Genomic DNA, 14,893 nt, shown 5'->3' with positions numbered 1-14,893 from the left:
TGTTTTTACAACCTTCTGCAGCAGGTGGGATTTGAATCTATATCTTCTGTCTCAGCGGTAGGGTCATGACCACTGCATCTCCAGAGCCCTTCCAAATGACAAATACAATATATTGGAAAGGTCCACTTAATTCCCACAAGTTGTGCTTTTTTTTAATTTCAAAAATATACTTTATTCACAAAATTATTTGGATCTCTCTACAATTGGTCTTGCCATCCCTGTGCACACATTACTTTGCTTTACATACAGACATTGAAATTTATTTTTCCTATCTACAAGTCTGTACATTTACTATCCAGCTCTTCTGCTGAGGCGTCAGCAGAGCCCAAATGACTGTTCTTCTTAGGCAGGCAGATGTTACACGGTGGTCTTTCCCTACTGCGCCTTGGCAGCAGCTGCCCCAAGCTTCAGCGCGTCCCTCAACACGTAGTCCTGGACCTTGGAATGTGCCAGTCTTCCACACTCAGTCAGGGTCATCTCCTTCAGCTGGAAGATCAACAGTTTTGGACCGCCCAGAGAGCGTCCTTCACCGAGTTGATGATCCTCCAGGCGCAGTTGATGTTTGTCTCGGTGTGCGTCCCGGGGAACAGGCCGTAGAGCACGGAGTCCTGCGTCACGGAGTTTCTCAGGACGAACCTCGACAAATACCACTGCATTCCTCTCCAGACTTCCTTTGCGTAGGCACATTCCAGAAGGAGGTGTGTGACAGTCTCGTCCCCTCTGCAGCCGCTTCGAGGGCAGCGTGCGGTGCGGCAGAGAGTCCGGGCGTGCATAAAGGATCTCACAGGTAGAGCCCTTCTCACCACCAGCCAAGCCATGTCTTGGTGCTTGTTGGAAAATTCTGGCGATGAGGCATTCTGCCAAATGGCTTTGACAGTCTGCTCAGGGAACCGCTCAACAGGATCCGCCCTCTCTTTTTCCCGAAGGGTCTTAAGGACACTATGTGCTGACTACTTCCTGATGGACTTGTGGTCAAAGGTGTTTTCTTCATAAACTTCTCCACGAAGGACAGGTGATACGGAACGGTCCAACTACTCGGAGCGTTCCGCGGCAGCGAGGCAAGGCCCATCCTTCGCAACACCGGGGACAGGTAGAACCTCAGTACGTAGTGACACTTGGTGTTTGCGTACTGGATATCCACGCACAGCTTGATGCAGCCACACACAAAGGTGGTCATCAGGGTGAGGGTGGCATTGGGTGTGTTTTTCCCCCGTTGCCCAGATCTTTATACATCGAGTCCCTTCGAACCTGGTCCATCTTTGATCTCCATATAAAATGGAAGATGGCCCGGGTGACTGCAGGCAGCACAGGTCCTGGGAATAGGCCAGACCTGTGCCATATATAACAACACTGACAGTGCCTCACACCTGATGACCAGGTTCTTTCCTGTGATGGAGAGCGACTGTAGCTTCCATCTTGACACGCTCACTTTCTTGACACGCTCCAACCAAGACTTGGCGCACGCCCAGTCCCTCCGAACCAAATACCCAGCACCTTCAGGTGGTCCCCCTAATGGTGAAGGGGATCGAGGATTGGTCGGCCAAGTTTCCGAATATCATGGCCTTGCTCTTGCCTCGGTTGACCTTGGCCCCTGAGGCCCATTCGAACTGGTCACAAATGCACATGAGTCTGTGTACGGACAGCGGATCTGAGCAGAAAATGGCAACGTCATCCATGTACAGGGAGGCCTTAACCTGCAGGCCCCCGCTGCCAGGAATAGTCACCCTTCTCAGGCTCGCATCCTTCCTGATGGACTCGGCAAATGGCTCTATGCAGTACGCAAACAAGGCAGGAGGGAGAAGACAGCCCTGCCTGACTCCAGATCTGACTGGGAAACTATCTGATTCCCACCCATTGATGGAAACTGCACTGACAATGTTGGTGTAGATCAGTCTGATCTAATTGCAGATTCCCTCCCCAAAGCCTATTTTGGAGAGAACATCTTTCATATACGTGAGTGATATCCTGTCAAAGGCTTTCTCCTGGTCCAGGCTGATGATGCAGGTGTCCAACCTTCTGTCCTGCATGTAGGCAATCATATCCCAGAGTAGTGCGAGACTCTCAGCGATCTTCCTGCCTGATACAGCACAGGTTTGGTCAGGGTAGATGACTGATCCCAGAGCCGACCTGACCCGGTTGGCGATTACCTTTGACAAAATTTTGTAATCCACATTCAATAGTGAGATTGGTCTCCAATTTCTGCTTTGTTCCCTCTCCCCCTTCCGCTGGTAGATGAGGGTGATGATGCCTTCACTCATGGTACCTGCCCAAAGCATACTGACATACACCTCCAGCAGGTCCTGGCAATCAAGTCCCACAGAGCAGAATAGAGCTCGACCGGTAAGCCGTCGCTTCCAGGAGTTTTATTCTTTTCGAAGGACTCGAGGGCCTTGGTCAGCTCGTCCAGAGATAGCGGCTGGTCCAGCCTCTCCTATGTTCTTTGTTTAAGACCTCTGTGATAGAGGACAGGAACGACTGGGAGGCTGCGCTGTCGGTTAGCATCGAGATATACAGACTGGCATAGAAGGATTTGCTGATCCTCATGACGTCAGCCTGAGATGACGTTATCGAGCCATCTTCTTCCTTCAGGCTGCTGAGCACGGAGCTCTCTTTGTGCACCTTCAGGACGAAGAAACGTGAGCACGTCTCGTCCTGCTCCACCGAGCGGACCCTGGACCGGAAGATTATCTTGAAGGCCTCTGAGGCTAAGAGAGAGGCTTGCTGGCCCTTCAGCTCCTTGAGGTACTCCGTGACATTGACTCCTATCATCTGCAGCAGGAGCAGGTTCTGGAGCTGGGACAGTTTTCCCCACCTCCCTTTCACCTGTTGAACACCTTTGAGGATGAAGAACCGTTTGATGTTCCCTTTTACTGTTTCCCACCAGTCCTCAAAGAGGGGCTTCACGGTTCTCCAACCAGCGTAGTCCCTCTTGCTCTCCTCAATGTTTCCTGGGGTCAACAGCTTTGTGTTCAGCTTCCATGTTCCCTTACCCGCCCGCTGCTCGTCCTGTAGGTGACAGTCGGCCAGCAGGAGGCAGTGGTCAGAGGAGAACACCAACTTGACGTCGGTGGATCTGACCAAGAGCATTCGGGGTGTGCTTTTACTGAGAAGCTAGTAAATGCAGACTATCTTTCTGAAACACATGGTGGTGAAGGTTTTGCCTTGATCCAAGTTCCTCATAACACTTTACTGTGCCAGTGAGAGTCTAAACGTTTGACTCTCCCCCTAATCAATTCAAACCCCCTCACCATTCCTCCCACCTTCTCCAGGTCTGAAAGTTTAACGCTTTGCCCTGCGTGGTAGTCAGTCTGTCAGGACAATGATGAGTTTGTCTCGAATATTTGCAGTCATGGACAGAACCTGCCTACAGCCCATCTCTCTTCCAGCTCAATCATTAACCACTGAGTTATCTGTGTTTTTGAATATCCAGCCCCACTTTATTCTGCTGTGTGCCCAATGGCCTGAGCTTTACTGCAGATGGTATTGGTCTCTCCCTCAGTATTTTAACATAGGTGTGTTCATCGTGTGGTAAAGATGTATTGCAAAGATTTCAAAGTTTAAGAGACGAACCTGGGTGAGCTGATGGTGGAGGGAGATGTGACGCGAGCCGTTGTAACAGGAGGCGGAGTAGTTCCTGCTGTGCTGCTGGTTGGTCCCATTGTCGAGCCCCATGTCGGCGCTATAAAGGAGCAACTTGATGAGCTTTGTTAAAATCAATTTCCCCAGGCAGTTCACTCCCCTTAATGGAACCACTTCAATAACATCATTCTTTGTATTCTCAGCATTAAATTTTCACATTGAATTGTTTGTGTTGCAAATGACCAGATTGTTCTAGTTTAGCATTAAAGGAAATGATTGCATTAACATGGTTAGAGTTTGCACAATAAGATACATTGGAGGCAACTGCAGCAAAATACACACAAACTGAATGTGGGCTGAGAGATTACAGCACCAAATGCAGCAATAACTCTGGTTTTAGCCCGTCCTTTGTGGGTGAGTTGAAGATGTGATCGACTGGTAATTGGGCCGTGCTATGATCCCAATTCATGTTATTACAGGACATGTCAGATCTCAGATTGAAACCTGGCTTCATAGATATTATTTTGTTTTGCTTTAAATAATGTGATCACACACTGAAAGATATGCACAAAATACTATAGCTTTTGTTTAAATTACAAAGTAGAATTTTATTAACAAACTAAACGCAGATGGGCAAAGTTAAAAATCTCACAACACCAGGTTATAGTCCAACAGGTTTACCTGGAAGCAGTGGCTTTCAAAGTGCTGCTCCTTCATCAGGTGGTTGTGAATCAGGACTATAAGACACAGAATTTATTGCAAAAGATTACAGTGACATGCAAGTAAAATGATATATTTAACAAACCCAGCGTGTTGTTAAGTCATTCATCACTTAGAATAGGTTATAGGTTTCAGTTCGTTATTATGTAGATCCGAAAACATCTTTGAAGTCACATTCCCGAGATAACTTAAGGTTTTATAATAAAAGGTGAGATCTCAGCTCAGACAATGCATTAAAGGAGTGAGGTTAGAGTCTGTCTGTATTCCAACCTTGTGTCAGACTGGTTCTATTTCCAAATTGGAATTTACAAAATATTACATGGATTGACTGCTTGCAGGTTGTGCATTTTTTGAGCAAAATAGAATGTCCCAAATATAATTCTGCAAATACAAATTCACCCCCTATACTTATTTGTGTGTGTACATATGGGAAGAGAGATTGTGCACATATGAGTGTCTGCGTGTGAGTGTGAGTGCATGTGAGAGAGTGTGTCTTTGTATATGTGCAAGTGTGGTAAAGTGTGTGTGAGTGTAAAGGGTATAAGCCTGTGAAAGGGTGCGTGCATAGGTGTGCGTATGGGGGGTATATGTGTGTGTATATCAGAGAGAGTATATGTATGAGTGAGGATGTATGTGAGTGTGTGAGTATGTAAGAGTGTGTGTGTACATGTGCGTGTATATGTGAGAGAGAGTATCGTGGGGTCACCTGTAATATGACATGAACCCAAGGTTGAGACCATCCCCATGGGTACTGATCTTGGCTATCAGCCTCTGCTCGGCCACTTTGCGCTGTTGCATGTCCTGAAGTCAGCCTTGGAGGATGGTCACTCGAAGATCAGAGGCCAAATATCCCTGACAGCTGAAGTGTTCTCTGACTGGGAGGGAACACTCCTGCCTGGTGGTTGCTCGATGTCCATTTATCTGTTGTAGCGTCTGCGTGGTCTCACCAATGTGTCATGCCTCACGGCATCCTTGCAGTGTATGAGATAGACAATATTGTTTGAGTCACATGAGTACCTGCTGCATACGTGGTGGTTGGTGTCCCCATGTGTAATGGCGATATCTGTGTCGACACTGACACATTTGGCAGTGGTTGCCATGATAGGGTTGTATGATGTTGTGGTCAATGTTGTCCGGAAGACTGGGCAGTTTGCTGTGAACAATGATCTGTTTAAGGTTTCTTGGTTGTTTAGAGGCAAGAAATGGAGGTGGAGGGAAGGTCTTGGCAAGATGCTCATCCTCATTGATAATGTGTTGTTGGATGCGAAGAACATGACGTAGGTTTTTGGCTCGCGGGAAGTACTGGACAACAAAGGGTACCCTATGAGTCGCAATCCTTGTCTGCCTCCTGAGGAGGTTATTATGATTTCTCACTGTGGCTTGTTGGAACTGGCGATTGATGCATTGAGCATCATACCCTGTTCTTACGAGGACATCCTTGAGTACCTTCAGGAGCCCGTCACGTCCCTCGTTTTCTGAACAGATCCTGTATATGTATAGACTTGTCTGTAGGGTATGGCTGTTCTAATTTGTTTCAGGTGGAAACTGGAGAAGTGTAGCATCGTGAGGTTATCTGTGGGTTTGCAGTAGAGTGAGGTGCTGAGGTGCGCACCCTTGATGGAGATGTATTAGTCCAAAAATGAGACAGATACTAATGAGTAGTTCGTGGTAGGTCTGATGGTGGGATGAAACTCGTTGATATCACTGTGTAGTTGTTCTAGTGACTCTTCGCTATGGGGCCAGAGGAAGAAAATGTGGTCAATATATCTGGTGTGTAGTGTTGGCTGGAGATCCTGCATCGAGGAGAAGTCTTGTTTGAACCTGTGCATGAAGATGTTGGCATGTTGGGGTGCAAAGTTGGTCCCGATAGCTGTTCCATGTGTCTGGATAAAGAACTGGTTGTCAAAGGTGAAAATGTTGTTGTCTAGGATGAAGCGAATGAGTTGTAGCACAGTGATGGCAGTTTGGCAGTTGTTGGTGTTGAGTACTGAGGCTGTTGTTACAATGCCATCATCATGGGGAATGCTGGTGTAGAGTGCTGTAATGTCCATTGTAATGAGGAATATTCATGATTCGACTGGTGCTGAGGTTCTGTAAGAAATCTGTAGTGCCGTGACAGAAGCCAGGGTCCCCTGTACAATGGGTTTCAGGCTGTGTTTGACATAGCCAGAGAGGTTTTCACACATGGTTCCGTTGCGTGATACGATGGGACGTCCTGGTGTGTTGGCTTTGTGTATCTTCGGAAGGCAGAGACACGAAACAGCCATGGGGACCAAATTTGCAACACAATATGCCAACGTTTTCATGTACAGTTTGAACAAGACTCCTTTTCTGCACAGGACCTCTAACCAACACGATACACCAGATATATTGAAGACATTTTCTTTCTCTGGACCCATGATGAGGAGTCACTGAAATAACTACACAATGATATCAATGAGTTCCATCCCACCATCAGACTTACAGTGACTCCTCTTTAGAATCTGTCTCATTCTTGGGCACATGCATCACCGTCAAGGATGTACACCTCAGCAAGTCACTGTACCGCAAATCCACAGATAACCTCACGATGCTACATTTCTCCAACTTCCAGTCACGACATACCAAAACAGCCATCCCCGGACAAGCCCTCCACACTGACAGGATCTGTTCAGATAAGGAGGAATGTGTCAGACACCTGAAGGTACTGAAGGATGCTCTCATAAGAACAGGGTACGATGCTGAACTCATCGATCACCTTTCCAATGCGCCACAGCAAGGAACTGTAATAACCTCCACAGGAGACAGACACGAGCTGCAACTGAGAGGGTACCCTTCATTGTCCAGCACTTCCCAGGAGCCGAAAAACTCCACCATGTTCTTCGCAGCCTGTAACACATTAGCGATAAGGATGAGCACCTCATCAAGACCTTCCCTACGCCTCGACTTCTTGCCTTTAAACAAGGTTGGCATAGTGTCTCAGTGGTTAGCACTGCTGCCTCACAGCACCACAGATCCAGGTTTGATTCCCACCTAGGGTGACTGCTTGTGTAGTGTTTGCACATTCTCCCCCTGTCTGCGTAGATTTCCTCCCACAATCCAAAGATGTGCTGATCAGGTGAATCCTGTTAAATTGCCCATAGTGATGCTGCATTAGTCAGGGGTAAATAACGAGGTCTGGGTGGGTAACTCTTTGGAGGGTCAGTGTGGACTTGTTGGGCCGAAGTGCCTGTTTCCATACTGGAGGGAATCTAGTCTAATCTAATCTAATCTAAACTGCCAAATCTGAACCAGATCATTGTTTGTAGCAAACTGCCCGGCCTTCAGGACAACGTCAACCACAACACTGTACAACCCTTTCATGGCAACCACTGCATGACATGTCAGAGTGTCAACATGGATACCACCATTACACATGGGGCACCACCCACAATGTGGCAGGTGCTCATGCACCACGTTGTCTATCTCATACACAGCAGGCAAGGATGCCCCGAGATATGGTACATTGGTGAGACCAATCAGGTGCTAGGACACCACACAACAATCACCAGACAGGGGTGTTCCCTTCCATTTGGGGAATACTTCAGCGGTCAGAGACATTTGGTCTCCAATCTTTGGGTGACCTTCCTCCAAGGTGGACTTTGGGACAGGCAACAATGCAAAGTGGCTGGGCAGAGGCTGATAGCCAAGTTCGGTACCCATCCAACTGGGATCTTGGGTTGATGTCACGCTACAGGTGACCGCACTACACTATACATACACACTCACACACATACGCACACACTCTTACATACTCACACACTTACGCGGATCCTCACTCAAACATACATTCTCCCATACATACACACATACACATGCATTCTCTCACAGGATTATGCCACATTACACTCACACACAACACTCTACCAGGCTTGAACATACGCAAACAAACACACTCTCTCATGTGTTCTCACACTCACACACACACACACACTCACATTCACACACACACTCACATTCACACACTCTCTCTCTCTCCTACAAGTGAACACTCATATAAGTCAATGGGGTGAATTTGTATTTGCAGAAATATATTTGAAGCAACATTCTATTTTGCTCAACAAATGCACAACCCGAAGGCAGTCATTGCACACAGTCAATCCATGTAATATTTTGTAAATTCCATTTTGGAAACAGAACCAGTCTGACTCAAGATCAGACAGCCTCGAACCTCACGTCTTTAATACATTGTCTGAGCTTAGATGTTACCTATTTTTATTAAAATTAACATATCTTGAGAAAATGACTGAAAATATGTTCTGGGATCTACATATTAATGAACCAAAAGCTGCGACCCATTCTAAAAGATGAAAGACTTAACAACAATTTAGGTTTGTTAAATATTTCATTTTCCTTGCATGATGCTGTAATCTTTTGCTATGAATTCTGTGTCATTTAGTGCTGCTTCACAACCACCTGAAGAAGGAGCAGCACTTCAAATGTTGGACTATAACCTGGTGTTGTGTGATTTTTAACTTTGGGCACCCCAGTCCAACACTGGCTCCTCAACACAAATGAAGCTGAAATAGAATGAACCAAACTATCAGCTTTTAACACAAATTGAAAGTTAAAGCATGCAGTGAAATATAACCCATGAATGACAAATCTTTCCTTTTAAACTTGAAAAGAAAAGCAACAGCTTTTACACAGTATCAAAGTACATCTTGTACAGTCACCAAACTGCACCTGTACACGAGTCCTGCTAGAGGCCCTGTCTCTCTCACACCTCGATGTGATTATGTCACCAGTGATTTTAACTGACAGACTAGAAGTACTGATAGCTTGTTCCTGGAGCTATTAGACACTGAGTTCAAAAACACTCAGCTTTCCATCATCTCTTCAGGGGTTTAGCTGAAAGCTACTGGTCTGGGACGCACACCCCCAACTCTTTACTCTGAGGTAATCTAGTTCCACTGCATCCTTCCCTTCTCCGGAGCATTGGTCTGTACAACCTGCTTCATGGAAGAACTTCACAGGACTGTCCAAAAGTCAAAGTAAAACCAAAACTCAAAAACTGAAATCGAATGATATTAATAATATAAATAGATCAGACAGTGACACCACAGAAATTGGCATGGTTAGAATGGGTTTGATTTTGAGTCTTCTGGCTTTGAAATGGGAGGTGGAGAGTTTGAAAAATCATAGGCAAGGTGACAGGAAGGAAGATCAATAATTTCCCATTACAGTGGGATATTACCAGCAGCAGGATCCTGAGTAACCGATAGATATTTAAACTAACAACATGATCAAGTTTGGGTCATCACAATCCATACGAAAACATATGACATCAGGAGTGAACTGTTGTGTAGGGAACCCATTGAGATAAACACCAATCCCTTGTAGTGGACATTCCATTACAGTCACTCTGAGACGTATGGAGGTACCCCCCATCACCACCATATCTCTGCAGCAATAGGTAACCTTGCTATTGGGGCTGCTTCAGGCTCGGATTTTATATTCTGACCCTCCTTGCAGACACACGAATGGCCATCACTAATCGTGATCCCATCCTTTTCAATAAGACAATGACCCAATGGCCTTTTGTGGGTAAAAGACCACCCTCTGTCCTGCTGGGTGCAGAGCTGTCACGAGGTTACTAACTGAGCCAGACTCCACACTGGAGCCATGGTCACCCGGGAGAAATGGAAGGAAAAGCTGGTGAGCCTTCGGGGATTTGGCTGAACACAGTGTGACATTCTCCTGATGCCCATCCCCATGGAGAGTATTCCCAGATTCCAGGCACTTCAGTAAAAGAGTGACCACCCCTGTGGGGAGCTCAGGATTTGTCACAGGGTCACTGTCAGAGCAGAGCTAGGGTTATCTCTGATTTCAAATGTTTAATTTTGGGCAGGGTAGACAGAGTAGAAAGACATAATCGTCTTACCTTCAAAAACGTCTAATTTGATGGAATCCCTTACATTTAGTAAAGGTACTTCTATTTCACACCAGTATACTCCTTCATCACTCTTCCTCAGGTTATCCATGGTTACTGAAAATATCCCATGTGTTTTGTTATCGGTCAATGATACTCGTTCCTTTTTTGGATAATCAGTTGAAACAATAACAGGACAGTAAAGGATGGTAAGACCCTGACACCATTTTTTAATATGCTCCTTGTATTTCTGATCATAGTGACAGTCGACAGTGACTGAACCTCCAACTTCTCCACGAACCTTCTTGGGCCCAGTTAATTGATGTGAACCTATTGGAATATGAAAATGATCAATCGTTGATATCTGCCTGAGAATCAGGAAAGAATATATTTAATCAAATAACACCTCCGATTTCATGATTATAGCCTTGTAATTTGTGACCTCAAGCTCGATTTTCAACACGGAATTCCTTCTGTTGAATCAGATTCACCGATTCTGTCACAAACATGATAGTGTACACTGAGTTTTGCTCCACTATTCCTGAAAGGTTGTCCTGTGATTAACAATGGGGCTAGATTCTGCTCAATCAGTGCTTCAAGGGGAGACTCGTGACCATACCATTGATTTATATTTTCCATTTACACTGATCTTTGATGTTGGGAAGATGAATGAAGCTCAGGGGAGGGAAATTCCTTGCTTTGTTTCACGGTTTTTCTCTGTTGTGGTTCTGTTCGCCGAGCTGGGAATTTGTGTTGCAGACATTTCGTCCCCTGTCTAGGTGACATCCTCAGTGCTTGGGAGCCTCCTGTGAAGCGCTTCTGTGATGTTTCCTCCAGCACTTATAGTGGTTTGTCTCTGCCGCTTCCTGTTGTCAGTTCCAGCTGTCCGCTGCAGTGGCTGGAATATTGGGTCCAGGTTGATATGTTTGTTTATAGAATCTGTGGATGAGTGCCATGCCTCAAGGAATTCCCTGGCTGTTCTCTGTTTGGCTTGTCCTATAATGGTAGTGTTGTCCCAGTCAAACTCATGTTGCTTGTCATCTGCGTGTGTGGCTACTCACCTCCATCCAAGGCCCTAAAGGAGCCTTCCATATCCATCAAAGTTTTACCTGCAAATATCATTTATTGTATCCATTGCTCCCGATGTGGTCTCCTCTACATTGGGGAGACTGGACACCTCCTCGCAGAAGCACTTTAGGGAACATCTCCGGGACACCTGCACCAATCAACCACACCGCCCTGTGGTCCAACATTTCAACTTCCCCTCCCACTCTGCCGAGGACATGGAGGTCCTGGGCCTCCTTCACCGCCACTCCCTCACCATCAGACGCCTGGAGGAAGAACACCTCATCTTCTGCCTTGGAACACTTCAACCCCAGGGCATCAATGTGGACTTCAACAGTTTCCTCATTTCCCCTTCCCCCACCTCACCCCAGTTCCAAACTTCCAGCTCAGCACTTTCCCATGACCTGTCCTACCTGCCTATCTTCTTTTCCACCTATCCACTCCCCCCTCCCCCCTGACCTATCACCTTCATCCCCTCCCCCACTCACCGATTGTACTCTATACTACTTTCTCCCCGCTCCCACCCTCCTCTGACCTCTCTATCCATCCTTCAGGCTCTCTGCCTGTATTCCCGATGAAGGGCTTTTGCCCGACATGTCGATTTTACTGCTCCTCGGATGCTGCCTAAACTGCTGTGCTCTTCCAGCATCACTAATCCAGAATCTGGTTTCCAGCATCTGCAGTCATTGCTTTTACCTACTAAGGACAGCTGGTCGTGTTGGTTCGTGGCTAGTTGGTGAATACGAATTGTTAGCTGTCTTCCTGTTTGTCCTAGGTAGTGTCTTGTGCAGTCCTTGTAGGGGATTTTGTACACTACGTTGGTTTTGCTCATGGCGGCTATCGGGTCCTTTGTCCTGGTGAGTTGTTGTCTGAGAGTAGCTGTTGGTTTGTGTGCAGTTATGAGTCCTAGTGGATGTACTAAGATTACCTTTGTAATCATTAAAAACACAGAAATAGAGAACACACACCGGATCATCAACACCACACTCACAGGAATCAGATTCACTAGAGAGGAAGAAATGGACAACCAACTCCCATTCCTAGATGTGATGGTACAGAGAACACTGAACGGAGAATTCACCACAAAGGTATACAGGAAAGCCATATACACAGACCAAATCCAGAACTATGAAAGCAACCACCCCAACACACACAAAAGAAGTTGCATCAAGACACTGTTCAAAAAGGCCACAACACACTGCAGTACACCAGAACTGCAAAAAGAGGAAGAAGAACACCTATACAATGTATTCGCCAAAAACGGATACCCCCGCAATTTCATCAACAGATGCCTAAGGGAAAGACAACGGAACGAGGACTTGCCATAACCCAAAGGACTAACCACGTTACCATGCACCAAGAACATTTCTGAACTGACAGCCAGACTAATGTGACCGCTAGGACTCATAACAGCACACAAACCAACAGCCACTCTCAGACAACAACTCATCAGGACAAAGGACCCCATACCCAGCATGAGCAAAACCAATGTAGTGTACAAAATCCCATGCAAGGGCTGCACAAAACACTACATAGGACAAACAGGAAGACAGCTAATGATCTGTATCCATGAACACCAACTAGCCACGAAAAGACACGACCAGCTATCCTTAGTAGCCACACACGCAGATGACAAGCAACATGAGTTCGACTGGGACAACACTACTATTATAGGACAAGCCAAACAGAGAACAGTCAGGGAATTCGTAGAGGCATGGCACTCATCCACAGATTCAATCAATAAGCACATCGACCTGGACCCAATATACCGACCACTGCAGCGGACAGCTGAAACTGACAACCCGAAGCGGCAGAGACAAATCACTATAAATGCTGGAGGAAACATCACAGAAGTGATTCACAGGAGGCTCCCAAGCACTGAGGATGTCACCTAGACAGGGGACGAAACGTCTGCAACACAAATTCCCAGCTCGACGAACAGAACCACAACAATGAGCACCCGAGCTACAAATCTTCTCACAAACTTCGAACTGTTTTTCTCTGTCTGTCCATTTGTAAGCGCGGAGAAAGTTGTGGGCATTGGGATGGGCCTGGGAAATGGAACTTGATGCCCCCAATGTGCACTTGCTCAAGGTGGGTTGGAAAAACTCAGCCCCTGGTTTGTTCATGGCATTCAGAAATATATTGATGTTTTAAATTTTTCCTCCATTCAATTATTCCTTGTAAAAGAAGACAGGCTGTTGACGTTGTTAGTGTCTGTGGCCAATATTCCTCAGCAAGTGAACCTCTGGAATGAGGGGCCACTCTCTGGTATTCTGTCCTGAATAACAAGAAGGAGTTTGTGTCCATGGTGATAATCATTGATTTCAAATGAAATTGCTTTCTCAGCCATTAGCCATCGTTTCTCAGTCTGCACTTGGGTACCAAGAGAAGGAGGCATGATACTGCGTTCAGTGATCACATTGGATGCTGAGCCAAATTTTACATTTTGAAGCTCATTTCATAAATCCTTTTCTGGGATGTAGCTACTACGACCATCCAAGTTGGTTATCTGTAATTATCCCTGAGCTGAGTACATTCTGAATTTCGAAGGCAGTTGTACATCAACCACATCGCTGTGAGTCTGCAATGACATGTCATTCAGGAGATTTCCTTCCCTAAAGGGTCCGATAGATATCCAGATTTGTGAAGTTCAGGTCTCTCCATCCACCACTGTGTGACTTGAGCCTGGGTCTCTGGATGACGTGACCATGAACAACCCCATTGTGCCACAGCCCTCCCTTCTCTGAAGGACTTTGGGTGGGTTAAGCTGCCCTATTGTACAACCTTCGTTACTTCAAAGAAAAACTTGCAGTTACTGTGTTAGCACTGACGAGGAACTCTGGTTTGAGACAGGACAGAAACATTCAGGTTCAGTGGGATCCCACAGAGAGACACAAAACCAGGCGGGTGATGCTGGGGAACAGCCTGACCTCACCCACAATACCAACTTTCCAAACAACATGTCAGTAACTACTCATTAACTCCCTCACAAACTAACTGGCCACTGTGTCAATAAACATTCCTGGTCTTTCTCAGCTCTTATTTAAAACGTACATTTTAATTATACTGAAAATCGAGATCTGAAAGGATACTTACTCGACACTGAGATAAGAATGAAAAACACAATTATTTTCATGACTCCAGATGTTTCTTGTGGGTGAATTCTCACTGTTCAGATATTGTCTGTTAGGAGAGCAGTGTTTGAATTAGTTTACTCCCAGTTATATCTGTCACTTCCTGCTTCATATTACAGTTGCCCAGTTCCTCTTTAACAATCTGTGAGATCACCTTGGGTCACTTCCTGAGTTCCTCATTAAGTGTTTGGGTGCTTTCTCACACATTCATAGATAGAAACCCTTCGCTATTGAATCACTCACCATGGTAACAGTGAAGGGACAGCTGCTGATCTGGGAGCTGCACTTCATCACATCACATAACTGCCTTTATTGTTGGAATAACGGCAAAGAGGCCAGTATCCTGTCACCAAGTCCCCCTTTATTTACATGTAAACAGACATAGGCTGTGACCAGTCAGCTCCAAGACAATCCATAGATTGAAGAGCCCTTTTGAATCTCCTGTTTATATCTGTCAGCCAAGGCTCCTTGATTGGTGCAGGCTAACAACACCAATCAATGA

At 46.0% G+C, this 14,893-nt stretch overlaps 1 protein-coding gene across 1 annotated transcript in view; it reads right to left on the bottom strand.

Moving 5' to 3' along the window:
* The window catches only part of LOC132828282 (CMRF35-like molecule 5), a 29,538-nt gene extending 15,111 nt beyond the window's left edge, over positions 1 to 14,427 (bottom strand). Inside the window, exons 1-3 of the mRNA XM_060845258.1 lie at positions 14,354 to 14,427; positions 10,202 to 10,519; positions 3,571 to 3,679 (exon numbers count right to left, since the gene is read on the bottom strand). Coding sequence (XP_060701241.1) covers positions 3,571 to 3,679; positions 10,202 to 10,519; positions 14,354 to 14,393 — 467 coding nt within the window. The 5' untranslated portion in view covers positions 14,394 to 14,427. The remainder of the gene's footprint in view (positions 1 to 3,570; positions 3,680 to 10,201; positions 10,520 to 14,353) is intronic.
* Positions 14,428 to 14,893: the final 466 nt, after the last annotated feature.

Source organism: Hemiscyllium ocellatum, chromosome 26, assembly GCF_020745735.1.
Source record: "Hemiscyllium ocellatum isolate sHemOce1 chromosome 26, sHemOce1.pat.X.cur, whole genome shotgun sequence".
Lineage (NCBI taxonomy): Eukaryota > Metazoa > Chordata > Chondrichthyes > Orectolobiformes > Hemiscylliidae > Hemiscyllium > Hemiscyllium ocellatum.
The sequence above is the reverse complement of the archived record's forward strand: the minus strand, read 5'-3'. Positions and strand labels throughout refer to the sequence as shown.